A 17,036-nucleotide genomic window follows, 5' to 3' on the forward strand; every position below is an offset into this window, starting at 1 on the left:
GTTTCTCCCACAATATACATTTCTTATTACTTTTTTCCTGGATATTTTATTTCCACTCTTGTGTAGTATCCTTTTTTTTATTATTATTACATAAGCTCTATATACCAGGAAAAACAGTTATCACCATTTACCATCTGAGTACAATGAACTCTTTATTTTTCTCTGGTCTAGTGATTTCCTTTATTTCTACACAATCTGTTTTCTTCTAGTTACTATTATATATGCACCTAATGTCAGCATTGTCCACTTAGAAACTATATCACATAAATATTGGCACATAAATATCATAAAAGATGAAAGAATACTGTGCCACACATTTCTTTTTTTGTTGTTAATCCTCACCTGAGGATATTTTTTCCTTTTTTTTTTCTTTTATAGAGAGAGAGTGGGAGGGAGGGACAGAGGGGGAGTGGAGAGGAAAGAGAGAGCTTGACACATCAACTGGTCACCTCCCTGGAGCACATACCTAACCAGGGCTGGGTGCTTGGGCAGACACTCTAACCACTGAACACACTGGCCAGGGCATCATACATTCTTTTTGCAAACAGATAGCTTACTTGGGTAGGTTCCTGTTACAAACAATTGTGTGATGAGGTTCCTTTTGAATAAGAACCATCTTTTCTTTTTATTCTTATAAATATATTGTTTAGTCACTGATTCATAAGTTTGAGAAAATTTAGGATATTGATATCTGAAAATTCAACTCTTTTTTTTTCCTTTTTTTTTCCTTGGGAGGAGATGGGGAGGAGATATGAAGATTCATACTCTTGAGATCTTACTTATGTGATCCATTTCACCAGCATCACTGTATTTTAGTTTAATGATATCTGTTCACCATTCCTCCATTGTCTTACTTAGTCTTTTCCAGAATTAATACTTGATGAATAATATAATAATTTTTAGGGTGATAAAATAGCAAATGTTTCAACAAAAAGAAAAATTAAGACTGCTAAAATCCTATAACATATCTTAGACTTGTAAAAGGGTCCAATGGGTCCATATGGTAATTGTATATCCTATTTTACCCTATTCGTTAAAAAGTAAGTACATTTTATTTTTGATATTTTAAAGACCCGTGAGAAAGAATAAAATAATGAAATAGTTATATAGAACTGTTGAAAAAAGAAACTCAAAACTAAAATTGGGTCCAGTGGATCCCAATGTTATGCCAAGGGTTGGCCAGCAGGTGGAGCTACATGACTGGAAGAAGCATGAAAGGTTTGCTTCCATGTGAAAGTACTTTAAAAATGAGGAAAACACTTTATATTTGAAGTGCATACCATAGAGGTCAAAGGAAGATAAGAAAAGCTTTAAAAGAAAAAATTCCTGAAGTTAAGAAAGAACAATAAAGGTCTCTTAAATATTTTAAGAAAAAGTGAAAATGGGAAGGAGATTATTGTACCTTGCCAATAGAAGCAAAAACATGTTATCTTTTATTTAAAACTCACTATGTAAATTCAGAGAACTTAAATTTTAGCACAGTATTTAAATGTATTTTCTACTAAAATGGCAAAAAAATACTTTGATTCTTTTTAATGTATTTGTTTCTTTTAGGCTATCATGATTAAAAGTTTCTCCCATAGACCGAATTTAAATACTGGTTTTAATGTCAAACTTTTTACAACTTCATCCATCCTACATAGTAATTATTTGCTAGAAATATAGTTTTCTGTCTTAAAAATGCTCTAAAACTTTAAAAGGTAACTTTTACACATCACATACATACATACAGACATAGGAAAAAAATTCATTTACTCAGTAATGACACAAAAAGTAACATGATTCTACATTATTAGTCATTTTAAAGAATGCAGATTATTCTAGAAATAATTTTTTTATCCTGCATTCTCTGTCTTTATCTTCTTGAAATATTTTTCTTTAATATAAGATATTATAAAAAGAAATGTACTGGATCGTACTAGGTGTCTTTAAAATATCATGTGTACATGCAACAATTATTTTTGTAATAAAAATCTTAATAAGAAGATATAATACTTTAAAAGGCAGCATTTAAGGAGATTTGTCCTCCAAACAGTAGTTCATCGTAAATAATCAATGATAAGATTTTTGATAATCCTATTTTTATTTTTTTTAATCCTCACCTGAGATTATTTTTTCCATTGCTTTGAAGAGAGAGAGAGAGAGAAACATTGATGTGAGAGAGACACATCGATTGGTTGCCTCATGTACACACCCCGACCAGGGGCGGAGAGTGAACCTGCAACCCAGGTATGTGCCCTTGACCGGGCATCGAACCCAAAACCCTTTAGTGCATGGCCCAACACTCTAACCACTTAGCAACACTGCCAGGGTGCTAACATTTTAAATTTTAATTTTGAAGTACTTCAAACATGCTGGTGAAAATGGAGAATATAACAAAAATCTTTGTACCTATAATCCATGTTTAACAAATGGTAACATTTTACCATGTTTCTTTAGATCTTCTTTTTCCTTAAGATATAAAATGATGTAATATAATTGAATCCCTATTTTAGAAATCTGCCATTTTTTTACAATTCTTTTTCCCATTATGATTTTCAAGATTTATCCATGCTGACACATGCAGATTCCTTTATTCATTTTAATTTATAGATGATATTCCTCTGATCCACTCGGAATCAATTCCCTGCCAACCCCCCTAATGCTGCTGCTGTTACTTGTTTTGTCTTTTTACATACATGTTAATATATTGTACCTTATGTTCTGGACTTTACATTTTTCACAAAACTTCCTTATGTTTAAAATATACAATACCAAGATTTATTTTTCACCCCTTCTCAACTTACGGAAAATGAAAAGAAAATTATATTGGGGGACAAGTTTTTCCTAAGAATCTTTTTTTTTTTTAATACTTTTTTTTAATATATTTTATTGATCCTTTACAGAGAGGAAGGGAGAGAGATAGAGAGCTAGAAACATCGATGAGAGAGAAACATCGATCAGCTGCCTCCTGCACATCTCCCACTGGGGATGTGCCCGCAACCCAGGTACATGCCCCTGACCGGAATCGAACCCAGGACCTTTCAGTCCGCAGGCCGACGCTCTATCCACCAAGCCAAACCGGTTTTGGCTCCTAAGAATCTTTAATGTCATAATGCAGCAGTGAGGTTGATAGAGAACATTTTGATGAATTCCAGACATATTCCTAACCTTTGATATGTCCCAAGGTTTATAAATAGTCCGTTTAGGAGAAATATAAATTAGCTTGACCCTGGTTGCTTTACCTCAGTACTTCATATATAATACAATGTAATAGAATTCATTAATGTAACATAAATATTTCCCTTTTAAAATGTTTGTTTTCTCTCATTCTTTTTAGGACTCTGAAGTAATTTTGTTCTAGACCAACTTTCTTTTTATCCTTTAATTTAGCAAATCATTAGGTGTTTTAAGGACACTGTATATTACTCTCTTATTTCTCTTCCTTTTTTAGGTCTGCAATATTTTTTTTTTTTAATTAGTTAACGTATTACAAATGTGTCCTCATCCCCCCCATTATCCCCCAACCTCCCCCCTCTCCCCCCTGTCCTGCACACTCATGCTCCCATCCCCCTGTTGTCCATGTCCATTGGTTTGGCTTATACACATGTATACAAGTCCTTCGGTTGATCTCTTCCCCTTACCCCCGCCCTCCCCTACTTTCCTTCTGGGGATTGATAGCCTGATCGCTGTTTCTCAGTCTTTGGGTCTGTCCCTTTTCATCAGTCTATGTTGTTCTCTATAATCCACAAATGAGTGAGATCATGTGGTATTTATCTTTCTCTGTAGGTCTGCAATATTTTGATAGCATTTTAATTAAGATTTATTGATTCATTTTATGTGCTTAGCACTTTGTATTATTGTGGATATTAATGTAAATAATTATTGCCCCACATTGAGGTTAAAATTTAATTGAGAAATAATTTGCTCATTAGATCACACTAAAGTGCTAATGGTGTGAAGTGAGGTTTGGAGTGGATCATAAAGGATGCTGATGATTGGACTATTGAAAGTAGAAAAGGGAGGATCTTTATGAACAAGAACTCAGATGTTAATACAAGATTGATGACGAATGAAAAGTTTAACCACTTTATAGCTGAGGGTGTACATTTGGGATAATGGGAAATTAAGTAGAATAGAAGGAGTTGGTCATGAGGAGTCCAGACAGTTTAGAACTGATGGAGTAGGCAGTGAGATGCCCACATCAATTTCATGTAAGTTAGAGGATACACTTGGTATGTCAGGAGGCCGAGTGGATCAGATCAAGGAGAGGGAGAGCAATTAGAAGGGTTTTATCAGAATTTGGAAAATTCAACTTAGATGGCGCCTTCAAAGAGTGCATATGCCCCCTGACCCAGTAATTACATTTCTAAAACTTTTAGGAAAATATCCCAAATATTTCTGAATGACAGAGAACTAGGTCGTGGCAACATTTTGAAGTAACTTTTCTTTCATGTGTTCCTGCTTCCTGGTACCTTTTTCCTCCAAATTCCAGTGAGTCCAGGGGCAGTGAATTTTCCTGGTGTCTGAAACAGCAGTGGGGTTCCCCTAAGTGGAAAGCGCTGGGAGCCTGGGTGTAGGCACAAGTTTCTAGAGATCTCTAGAGGGTTTGTAAATGAGCTGGGGTTTATGAATTTTCAGAAGTTATATGTATGATTTCAGATTATATGCATTTTCTAGGCAGAGTTTCAGATTCTGAAAGAAGTCTGTGACCCCACCCAAATCAATAACTTTGCTTCCTATAAGTTTCAGTCTTATCTCTTCAGAGACTCCCAGAACCAAATAGAAGGAAGATACGTGATCATATTGTGGCACACCATATGAAAGTGCCAATATTTAATTTAGCAGCTATTGAAATCTATCTACACTAATAATCTACACTAATAAAAGAGAAAAATGGTAATTGGCGTACAGTGCTACCCTTTTCATTGGCTAATCAGGGCTATATGCAAATTAACTGCCAACTGAGATGGCAGTTAACTGCCAACAAAGATGGCGGCTAATTTGCATATGTAGGCACAATGCAGGGAGGCGAAAGGGAAAGCAGGAAGAAGCCCCCTGCCACTGACAGTGATCGGAAACCCAGGGGGGAGCTAAGAGGTGGGGGGCAGGGCAAAGACGGCCCTGGGGCCGCCTTTGCCCTGCCCCCCAGCCATGATCGGAGAATCAGGTGCCTTTGCTGCCCTGGCCAGTGATAGCAGGAAGTAGGGATGGAGCCAGCGATGGGAGCTGGGCATGGTCGAAGCTGGCAGTCCCGGGAGCTAGGGGTCCCTTGCCTGGGCCTAAAGCGGAGCCCACAATCGTGGGGCCACTGCAGCTGCGGCTCCTCGCTGCCTGAGCCGGACGCCTCAGCCAGAGGCGTCATGCAGGGGCAGGGGCGGAGCTCGCACGATCGTGGCACCCCCCGCTGCCACTGCGGGTCCCCGCTGCCCGGGCCGGACGCCTAGGCCAGAGGCGTTAGGCCTGGGCAGGGGCGGAGCCTGCAACCGCGGGGAGCTGGGGGTCCCCTGCCCAGGCCTGACACCTCTGCCGGAGGCCTCAGGCCTGGTCAAGGGGCCGATCCGGTGATTGATGATCGGAGGGTGATGAGGGTCAACTCCTCTGGCCGAGGCATCAGGCCTGGGCGGGGGGCGGAGCCGGGGATTGGAGGGATATGATGGTCCCCTTGCCCAGGCCTGAAGCCTGGGTCAGAGGCATCAGGCTTGGGCGGGGGGTTGAGCAAGCGATCAGAGAGAGATGGGGGTCCCCTGCCCAGGCATGATTCCTGGGCCAGAGGCCTCAGGCCTGGGCGGGGGTCAGAGCCAGTGATCGGGGGAGATGGGGGTCCCCTGTCCAAGCCTGACACCTCTGGCGGAGGTGTCAGGCCTGGGCAAGGGGCTGATCAGGCGATCGGAGGGTGATGGGGGTCTACGCCTCTGGCCGAGGCATCAGGCCTGGGCAAGGGGCAGAGCCAGCAATCGGAGGGGTCTGGGGGTTCCCTGCCCAGGCCTGATGCCTGGGCCAGAGGCATCAGGCCTGGGCTGGGGGCAGAACCAGTGATGGGGGGAAATGAGGGTCCCCTGCCCAGGCCTGACACCTCTGTCAGAGGCGTCAGGCCTGGGCAAGGGGCCGATCCTGCGATTGGAGGGTGATGGGGGTCAATGCCTGAGGGCTCCCAGTATGTGAGAGGGGGCAGGCTTGGCTGAGGGACACTCCCCCCCACACACACCCAATGCATGAATTTCGTGCACCAGGCCCCTAGTATATATATAAAAGGCTAATATGCTAAGTGTCTAACTGTCCGACCAGTTGCTATAATGCACACTGACCACCAGGGGGGCAGATGCTCAACGCAGGAGCTGCGGTGATGTGCACTGGCCATTTACAGAGAAATGGCACAACAGACCTGGCGCCCACAAAACAACACTCGGCTTCTCCCAAGTGGGACAGAGGCCCTGCCACCACCCCAGAGCAACAGCCACCAAATCGCAGCTGATGCTGCCGAGACCCCATGGTGCAAAATGCGGCCCACAGCCTAGCCCAGCCTGAAAACGGTGACTTTGGGTGCCAGGTAATGACGTCACGTAGCAATGCCCAGCTCCCTTTCTCTAGTGACTAGCCTTCTTGGAGTTTCTTCAGTCCAGGAACACCACTTTCTTTAAAGCCAGGTGCAAACATTTCATACTTTAACCAAATCTCTGTGAAGTGTTTTCCCATGCCTCATCTCATTTGATCCCCACAGAAGTCCTGGAGCAGGTAGATGGGAGACTCGGTGGAATCCTATTTTCTTTTCATTTTCTGGAAAACGGATTTAGAAAGCTTATAAACTTGACCCGACTGAAAAGAAGTAAGAAATGGTGGACCTTGAAAATGACTTCAGGTTTTCTCACTGCTCAAATAGTTAAACACTACTGCAGTTAAATATTTTACCCTTTGTTCTCCCTGTGTGATCTACAATAATAATCTGCTTTGTGTTGATATTTACTGCTGTGTTGCTGACAATTACCTGAAAGAGAAGTTGGGCTGCTTCACTGGGGTGGAAAAATCTTAGCTAAATCAGAAAGCAGGTCTAATTAAGCAAGTTTATTCTATATAAGAGGCTAAGTTGATTTGCGCATGTGCAATACATATAAAGCTCTTGCTGGCGCCAATCGCACACATGTGTTTCAATCTGTCATTGTTGATTGTGAATTTGGTTGACACTTCTATTACAGAGAAAGGGCAAATAGCGATATTAAAATATTTCTTCTAATTAATTTCCTTTCAGTGTGCACAAACTTGTGCGCTGGGCCACTAGTAGAAAAATATCAGTTTTATGATCTAACCTGATATGTCTTTAAATAACTTTGTTTGCACTTCTTAGCCCTTTGCGGTCGTTTGTCTACTCTCAGCCACCAAAGCTTTTTTACCGTTCCGGTCGTATGTCTGCTCTCAGCCATCACAGCAAGGAACCGTATGAATCTTAACTCTATTCATTCATGTATCAGTTCATAATTTCTCTGAAAGCTCTTGTGTCTAAGCGACCTTGTCACGAACCAAAACATTGCCCTGACAAATCGGAGATATCGAAACTCAATATAAACAAACGCGGTCGTTCCACACTCGCCATGCAAAACACCGTGGCGAGCCAGTCGCCTTTTGAGAGTGAAGAAATCGACAAGCTTCGGAGATACTTCGCAGAATTTCAAATAAAGCTTTACAAATTATGTTTAACTGTTATTAGGCATTCTCGCTTGTTAAGATATTTCAAAATAATACTCCAAAATGGCAAAAAGAAAGTTACTGAAAGAAGTGTACTGTGAATCTGAAAGTAACGATGAAGAGTTTTATTTTGGCACCTTGAATACTGACTCTGACGTAGAAAGTGATAACGTTTGTAGTGATTCTACTAGTAGTGACATAGTTCCAAAAAAGAATTAATAAGTCTTGTTTATCCTTCATAATCTTGCATGTTATGTATCACTGCTCTTTCAATGGAAATTAATTCCGACCAGTACGACACCCATGTCCAAATTTAATACGACCGCAAAGGGTTAAATGTGAAAGTATTCAGTTTAGGAGTATAGGAGATATAGTTAAGCACTATATGTTCAATTTTGTGTTTAAATATATTTATTTCAGTAAGGTAATTGAGTTCTAATTATATTTCCTCAGTTTCTACATTCCATAAACTTAATGTCTTTAGCTATAGATTTTCTCAGTTTGTGCAGTATTAGCAGTATTTCTCTTGTGGTAAAATAAGGACAGGGAAATGATAGAAAGAGAAATAAAAGATAGGGGGAACAAAAAGATATATGGTATAGGAAAAGAATGGCAAATAGGTTCAAAGTGTTTACTAAATTCGATTGTTGGTTAGGCTGTGCCTGGGGCTTTTTGATAGGCAGTTCTTAGGCTGTTTGACTCAGGCACAAAGCACCAGGATGGCTCTGCCTAGTCTGTTGTTTCTGCCATGAGCACTGGGGGGCTGAGCAGTGGGAGGCTGAGCACTTGAGGGTCTGAGTGTTGGGACTCAAATTGCTGTGCCATTAATTACACACATTTAGTCAGAATTTCTTTGTTAGCTGGAATATTACACTTCTTCAAAATGATGTATTATCTGACTGTTATAAGTGTAGTTTGGCAATTGAAAACCAAATTTAACTATAAGCTATTTCTTGGAGGAATTCTGATTACCTGTAATAATACAATTTAGCTCAACGTTAATGTCTTCCTTTCTTTTTTTTATTTTCTCAATTTTCACCATCCTTTAATTTTTATCTAAGCAAGAAATGAAAAGAAAAAGAAAAAATATAATTGAAATGAAGAAACATTTTAAACCTAACCTTTTTTTTTTTTTCTCTTGCAGGTTGCTTTCTGATTCTAAACAGCTTGACATTTTAAGGAAAGCAAGATCTTATATAAAACAGGAAAATTATGATGAAGCAGTAAGTATGCAGGCCTTCTATATATATATAAAAGCCTGAATGACCAAAAGACCAGTCGCTATGATGCACACTGACCACCAGGGGGCACATGCTCAATGTGGGAGCTGCCCCCTTATAGTCAGTGTGCTCCCACAGCGGGAGCACCACTCAGCTGACCAATGGGCACCAAATGCCGGGCTCAGGGCTGGCAAGTGCAGCTGCAGCAGCACAAGCCTTTCCTGCCTCTGCAGCAGCGCTACTGAGCAGGAGTGGTGTAGCGCCTGGCCCGGCCCGGGCTCGGGCTCGGGCTCCTCCCCGGCCATCTGCCGCTTCACGCACTACTACATCCCTCAGGGGATGTTGAAACTGGCAGTCCAATATCCCCTGAAGGGTCCCAGATTGCAAGAGGGCTCAGGCCAGGATGAGGGACCCCACCGGTGCATGAATTCGTGTACTGGGCCTCTAGTGTATATATAAATAGCTAATCACCATTTTGGGTGTGGAGAAGGGCACAATGTGGCAATGGAGAGCAAGGTGGGCAGGCCAGGGAGCTTTCCTGAACCCTCAAGGAAGGGCTGGCTTTCTTAAGTAGCAGCTTTAGCCCTGGACATACTTCTCTTATTGCAGATGGAGTTATGGGTAGATGTTTTGGGGTTAGCATTGGAAATGAACAGTTGCTATTTTCTATAATGAAAACGTATAATCCAAGTTTCTGTCACCTTACTTATGCATAGCATTTTAGAATGTCATATATTTGTACATTTAGAATTATCAACACATTATCAGAAGTCTACTGATTCATATAGAAGCTCTGACTTCTCCCAGCTCCTACCACACTATGCTTTTCATTAATTTTCTCTTTGTTAAATGGTCATATAGTTTTAAAGTAGGAAAGAATTCTATTTTCAGTTTCTAAAGTTGCCTATGTAATACCATGCATATCTAGTGCTTATTTTTCTCCTCTGAAATATTCATCTTATTTTAATGATGTTTTATGACTGATTTTGGTCATCTAATATGAGAAAATAAAAAATAATATGCAAGTGGGCATGTTCATTATTTGGGACCTATATTAGAGAGCCTTTATTTCTTTAATCTGTCACCTAAAAATAATTTCTACAAAATGAAACATTTTAAATCTCTACAGGTGCACTTTCTTATCAATGTTTAAAAATTCATTTTATTCAAGAATTTTTCTTGTACTTTGCAAGAAGATCCTTGAACAATTAAAATCTATTTTTGATTGTCTATAGTTACTCTGATTTTAGTAATTTTTCTTCCTTTGAAACTTAGGTTTTATATTCATCCTATGTGGCAAGTTACATTTTTCTCTCTCCCTAGGTCTTCCTTTGCATGGAGCTGATTCATCTCTCATTGGAAGGATTGACCTATTATCACACTTACGACAGATTCTTTTTGGGCATCAATGTTCTGCTTGGTTTTGTGGGATGGGCATCTTATGCTTCTTTGTTGATTATCAAATCTCATTCCAGCCTTACCAGAGGTGTTAGTAAAGAAGTTAAGGTATGTTTAGAAAATATCATGACAATTTAGATGTTGGTGTAAAATCACAAAGACTGAACAAAGAAACTGAATAAATGCAACTATAATGAGTTCATACATTGTGCAAGTTGTACTAAGCTAACTCTTGTCTTTTATTTATTTTTTAAATATATTTTAATTGATTTCAAAGAGGAAGGGAGAGGGAGAGAGAGATAGAAACGTCAATGATGAGAGAGAATCATTGACCGGCTGCCTCTTTCATGTGCCCACACTGGGGATTGAGTTGACAAACTGGGCATTTTGTTAAGCTCTTTACACAATCTTATTTAAGCATTACCAACCTTGATAAGTAGATATGGAATTATTGTTTCCATTTTATAGATGGAGTGAAATTAAGTCTCGGAAAAGTTTTGTACTTTGCTCATACTCATAGTCATACAGTGAGCAAGTGATAACACCCATGGGCCATCCATGGTGACTTTACATTGAGGAACTCCTTGTTTGGCAGGTGGTTGGAATGAAGAAATGACTGAATGAACCCACTGTGGATGGGCAATGGAGAGAGAAGCGTGAACAGCATGTCAAGTTGGAATTTGAATAGATAGGAGCATTGTTCCAAATAAAGATTAGGTCCCACAGTTTATTGTGGATTAAATGGGCTTTTATGAGCTAGTCACAGAACTCAGTCAGCATTTATTAAATTATTAGTAAGGAGAAATATGTCTGAGTTCTGAGCGACTTATTTGCAAACAAACATTAGGAACATAGTCACTTTTAAATTGAGAATTCCTTATTGCACCCATTCCATGCTATCCAGCTTTTTCTTCTGTACTGGGCTTCTCCAAGGACAGAAAAATGCATTTCTTAGATTAATCATCTAGTTGTGGAACCATTGAAAGAAATACATTTTCTTCACTTTATAAAATCTCTTTAAAAACTATCAATCAGTTAGCATGAGTTTGGAAGTATTTCAATGTTTTGTTTGATTTTCAGAAACCAAGTCATCTCCTGCTGTGTAGTTTTGTGACTATTGGCATTTTAATGGCATTTTTTCTGCTGATTCAAGCCTGTCCCTGGACTTATTATGTGTATTGCTTGTTGCCAGTGCCTATATGGTATGCGGTTCTAAGAGAGTAAGTAACATATCTTGCTGTCTTGTTTTTCACTTCACTGTCAGATAAATCTGTATTTAAAATGCATTAGATTTCTGTAGCATAGTCATCAACCATATTTATAATACTCTCAAATCTCCAAACCCTCTCACTTCATTTATGACAGCATAAATGTTGCGTATAAGTATCCTTTTTGTTTTACCTTTTAAAAAAATTAATTTTAGAGAGGAAGGGAGGAGAGAGAAATATCGTGTTGTTGTTCCACTTATTTATACATTCGTTGGTTGATTCTTTTATGTGCTCTGATCAGGGATTGAACCTACAACCTTGGCGTGTTGGGACAATGTTCCAACCAACTGAGCTACCTGGCTAGGGCTTCCTTCCTTCCTTCCTTCCTTCCTTCCTTCCTTCCTTCCTTCCTTCCTTCCTTCCTTCCTTCCTTCCTCCCTCCCTCCCTCCCTCCCTCCCTCCCTCCCTCCCTCCCTCCCTCCCTCCCTCCCTTCCTTCCTTCCTTCCTTCCTTCCTTCCTTTTCTTTCTTTTTACTTCATCTTTATTGCCTTAGGGAAGCATTGTCCTTGTTGCCTTCTTTGTGTATCTTTTATGAAAAAAATATGGAGTAAAAATAAAATGACTGTACTATGTTGACTGTGCTATGCCTGGAGTAACCCATACTTTGAACTTGGCTTGTATATCTCAATTTCTAGTGTCTCTTCATGTTTCATAAAAAAAATTTGCACTTTTTCCCATGCATTTTGCCCTTCCTTTCTTAGCTATCAAGTAAACCTGGATCAATGAAACTTTGTAGTTAAATAAAATCTATTAAAGTGTGCATACAAGATTAGTGGATATTATTCACATATGCTGTGGCTCTAAAATGCCTCCTCACAAGTTGCACTTAAATGGGTTCTTACATTGTAGAAAACATCAGAGCTCAGGCAAGTTTCAAGTCCTTTAAAATAAAACCACTAATACATTAGTCTGGTTTATGTTCACAGGCCTCAGAGTTTGTTGACATCTATATATGCACAATAACCTAGAATTTAAACTTAGTATCAGGCATCTAAGCATCCTGAGAGCAAATTAGACCCCACAAGCCGAGCAGGGAATGAGAGCCCAGAATAAGAGTATTTTCAGGGTTAGCCAGCATGTCTGTCCTGACACAATGTGTATTCTTGTTCTAATTTTTGTTAACTCCAGCTTTGACCACCTCTTCCATCCTTTAAAAACATTTAGTATTAAAAATATTAAAATGTTGAAAATATAAAAATTAGCCCTGGCCAGTGTGGCTCAGTTGGTTGGAGTTAGTCCTGTGCACTGAAGGGTCTCGGGTTTGTTTCCCATATGGGCACATACCCAGGATGAGCATTTTATCCCCAGTCGGAGGCATGTACAGGGGGCAACCAATGGATGTTTCTCTCTCCCTCTCCCTTTCTCTATCTTAAGTCAATAGTCAATAAAAATTAAGTTTAAAATGTCAACATTTTAAAATATAAGGCAAAATGACACTGACAAAAGAATATACTGTTACTACTTCATTTGAAAGAAATGTGGTTGCTGGATATACATATGTAACTCAGATTTTTTTTCTAGTGTCATTTACTCTTAAAATTTTTAGAATGAAAGGTTTTAACCTTGCAGAAAATTCTGTTCTACTCCCAAACCCCAAGGGGTTTTGCAAGGGTAAAACCTTTTGTTCTAAAAATTTTTAAAGAGTAAATGATACTAAAAAAAAATCTTCCAGATGATTTTATAAAATCATCTCTTGTCTCTCTGTGCTTATTCACTGTTATGAACAAAAGAAACATTCTTCTTTTGCCTGGTGTTAGCTTTTTTTTCCTACTTGGCATCTTAATAGTTTTGATAACATTATGTAGCCCTTGTTTTAAATCAGCAAAAAGGTCATAAATCAAGTGATACTGACATTTTGTAATTACTTACTTAATCACTACAAATGCTAAAAAAAATTTCCAATAATTAAATATCAAAAAGTACTCAAGTATGTAATACATTTTAAATGGCTATGAAATAATGTTTAATTATAATTACTATATAATTAGTGACATCTTAAAATGGGTTTGGAAAAGGTTATTTAGCTCAGTAAAAAGTACAATTAAGATTTACTCTAACTAGATAAGAAAAACCTACCTTTATTTCATTAAGACAGTTGAGATTTCAAAATAAGATTAACCTTAGTGAATTAAAAATTATTTTCCAGTTTTTATTCACTTGGGTTCATTGTATTTTATTTCTGATATTATATCTGTAATTATATAAACACTAGAGGCCCAGTGCACAAAATCCATGCACTTGAGGGGATGGGGGTCCCCTCAGCCGGGCCTGCACCCTCTCTCAGTCCAGGACCCCTCAGGGGATGTCCACCTGCTGGCTTAGGCCCGATCCCGCTGGGGCCTAACCTGGCAGGCGGACATTCCTCTTGCAATCTGGGATCCCTTGCTCTTTACTACCCACCTGCTCGCTGCTCCTTAGCACTGCCATGGAGGCGGGAGAGGCTCCCGCCACCACCGCTGCGCTCGCCAGCCGTGAACCCGGCTTCTAGCTGAGAGGCACTCCCCCTGTGGGAGTGCACTGACCAACAGGGGGCAGCTCCTGCATTGAGCGTCTGCCCCCTGGTGGTCAGTGCGCATCATAGCAACCGGTCATTCTGGTCGTTCCACCATAATGGTCGTTTAGGCTTTATAATGGTCGTTTAGGCTTTATAATAGTCTAGAGCAGCCGTGGGCAAACTATGGCACGCGGGCCGGATCCGGCCCGTTTGGCTGTTCTATCCGGCCCGCGGAGCCGAAAGAGCGGAGGGTTCTCTTGCTCTCCCCTCCGCTCCTTCACCAGCAGCAGTGTTAACATGGCAACATCGGGAAACACAGCCGCAGCTCCTTCTTCTGAGTCCAGTTTAAGAACCCATTGTGGCCCTCGAGTCAAAAAGTTTGCCCACCCCTGGTCTAGAGCCATGGTCGGCAAACTGCAGCTTGTAAGCCACATGTGGCTCTTGGCCCCTTCAGTGTGGCTCTTCCATAAAATACCACATGTGGGTGCACACATACAGTGCGATTGAAACTTCGTGGCCCATGCGCAGAAGTTGGTATTTTGTGGAAGAGCCATACTCAAGGGGCCAAAGAGCCACATGTGGCTCACAAGCCGCAGTTTGCCGAGCCGCAGTTTGCCGACCATTGGTCTAGAGGCCCAATGCACAAAATTCGTGCAAGGGGCTCGGCCCTCGCAGCTGCGGCGGCTTGCCTTGGCCCTTGCAGCCCTGGCTTTGTCTGGAAGGTCGTCTGGAAGGACACTCAGAAGGTCGTTCGGCTGTCCAGTCTAATTAGCATTTTATGCTTTTATTATGATAGGTGGGTATGGTTAAACTATGATCAAATAAGACTCATTTATTGTCATCAATATTTTTTAAAACAAGCAATTTTTTGTGATCATTATCAAATTAATCCAGAAATTACAATTTTTACTGAAATACTTCTAGGTTTCAAAAAAAGATTTAGGTCAGTAAAGCCATTGAAACAAATCTATTAGATATTCTCTTCATTTTAAAATAATTTGTGAATTACATATTTCATGATTTATAGCTTTGTACAAAGTTTTTATTTTTTACTAAACATGGCCAAATTTTCAATTCAATATAGATAATCTTTCTATAAAAAATCTTGCTAAACAGATACCAAGTTATTCAAGACCTTGTCACATCACTGTTGACCTTCCCCTCACGTCATTTTGTTGGATACCTGTTAGCACTTGCCTTGGGAATTGAAGTATTAGTAAGTAATTTACCACATTACAGCATAGTCATCTCTTTCACATTTATGTAACTGCTTTAAAATGACCTCACTTTTTATTTCTTCTTTGGAACGTGTTACTAGGTTCTCAGTTTTTTCTACCGCTATATGCTTACTGCTGGACTTACTGTATTTGCGGGTTGGCCATTTACCACTCAGCTGTGGACGCGAGCAAAGGTATACGTACTCTTTTTGACACTGGACCGTTAGTAGTTACTGGGTTTGACATGTGTTTAACTTGGGGAACTGTTCATTTTTAAAGAAAAGGGTGGAACATGTTTCTACATGAAAAGTCTGGTCCTTTTGACTGGAGGATGGAGGTTGCTTTAAGGTTTCAGTGATTGCATAGATTTTCATATCAAAATGAGCCTGTCATATGATGACTGAAATACTCAAGCAGAGGAGCTGTGTCCTTCTCTGAAGTGCTTGCTAGATTGCTTTAGCCCCAAGTATCTGAATGATGGAGCAGCCAAGGAACTGCCCGGAGCAGCGGCTAGAGGATCGCTCTCTAAACTCAGATCACAGCTGTCACCTCCCTCCCAGCCCTGTGCCACCTCCATTCTTTTCTGGAGAAGCATATGTTCATGATGGATTATTTTAAAATATAATTATTCCTAAGTTTCTTCCTTCAACTAGATAGAGAATTACAATGTGCTTCTACAAGAAATATGCTCATTTCCATTTTGATACTTTTTTTTTTTGTAATCCTCACCCGAGGGTATTTTTCCATTGATTTTTTTTTTTTTTTTTTTTTTTTTTTTTTTTTTAGAGAGAGAGAGAGTGGAAGAGAGAGGAAAAGGTATAAATATCAACCTGAGAGAAACACAGGGCCTGGGCCAGGGAGGAGCCTGCAACCTAGGTACATGCTCTTGACCAGATTGGAACCCAGGACCTTTTGGTCCATAGGCTGACGCTCTATCCACTGAGCCAAACCAAATGGCTAAAATGATACTTTTATATATACTGTATATATTTTTATTGATTTCAGAGAGGAAGGGAGAGGGAGAGAGAGATAGATACATCAATGATGAGAGAGAATCATTGATTGGCTGTCTCCTGCACGCCCCCTACTGGGGATCAAGCCCACCGCTCAGGCATGTGCCCTTGACCGGAATGGAACCCGGGACCCTTCAGCCTGCTCTATCCACTGAGCCAAACCAGTGAGGGCCATTTTGCTACTTTTTGATGGAGGTAGTAAGAAGATAGAAATATCTTCTTTCCAGCCTCTAAGAACTAGTAAAATTCCTCAATGGGATTCTTGATCATTTTTGTCATAATCTAATTACAAAGGTGTTTTTGCTCATTTCCCTCCTGGGCTCAATCATTTGATTATGATTGCTGTCCAAATTGCTTACAGATATAATCAATATACAGTATAATGTAAGTTGAAGGAAGCATTTCCCTTGAAATTTCAGGCCCAGGTTAAAGTCCTGTCTGTTTCATTTACTAATCATAGGTTGATACTACTTATACTTTAACATTTCTGAGGTCAGTTTCCTATCTGAAACTCTGTGAATAATATAACCTATCTCCCAGCTTATTATGAAAATTGTGAGATAACTAGAGGTCCCTTGCAGGAGGATTCCTGCAAGAATAGGGCTTTGCTCCCGTCTCTGCGGCTCCTACCCCGCCCTTCTCTGTGGCTCCTACCCTGCCCATCTCTGCGGCTCCTACTCCTACCCCGCCCATCTCTGCAGCTCCTACCCCACCCATCTCCGCTACCTCAGCTCCGTTACTTGGCTTCCTTCTACAGTGTCTTTAG

The 17,036-nt window shown here is 40.2% G+C and overlaps 1 protein-coding gene across 10 annotated transcripts in view; it reads left to right on the forward strand.

Annotated features, from left to right (window-relative positions):
- PIGN (phosphatidylinositol glycan anchor biosynthesis class N) overlaps window positions 1-17,036 on the forward strand; it is a 78,288-nt gene that overhangs the window by 25,546 nt on the left and 35,706 nt on the right. For all 10 annotated transcript variants that reach the window (XR_004969952.1, XM_036322120.1, XM_036322119.1 and 7 more), the window contains 5 exons: window positions 8,804-8,882; window positions 10,203-10,385; window positions 11,358-11,497; window positions 15,157-15,256; window positions 15,359-15,451. Coding sequence is in view for 9 of the 10 variants with exons in the window: in XM_036322120.1 (XP_036178013.1) it covers window positions 8,804-8,882; window positions 10,203-10,385; window positions 11,358-11,497; window positions 15,157-15,256; window positions 15,359-15,451 (595 nt within the window). In the remaining variant the exon portion in view is untranslated. The remainder of the gene's footprint in view (window positions 1-8,803; window positions 8,883-10,202; window positions 10,386-11,357; window positions 11,498-15,156; window positions 15,257-15,358; window positions 15,452-17,036) is intronic.

This window comes from Myotis myotis, unplaced genomic scaffold, assembly GCF_014108235.1.
Source record: "Myotis myotis isolate mMyoMyo1 unplaced genomic scaffold, mMyoMyo1.p scaffold_m19_p_9, whole genome shotgun sequence".
Lineage (NCBI taxonomy): Eukaryota > Metazoa > Chordata > Mammalia > Chiroptera > Vespertilionidae > Myotis > Myotis myotis.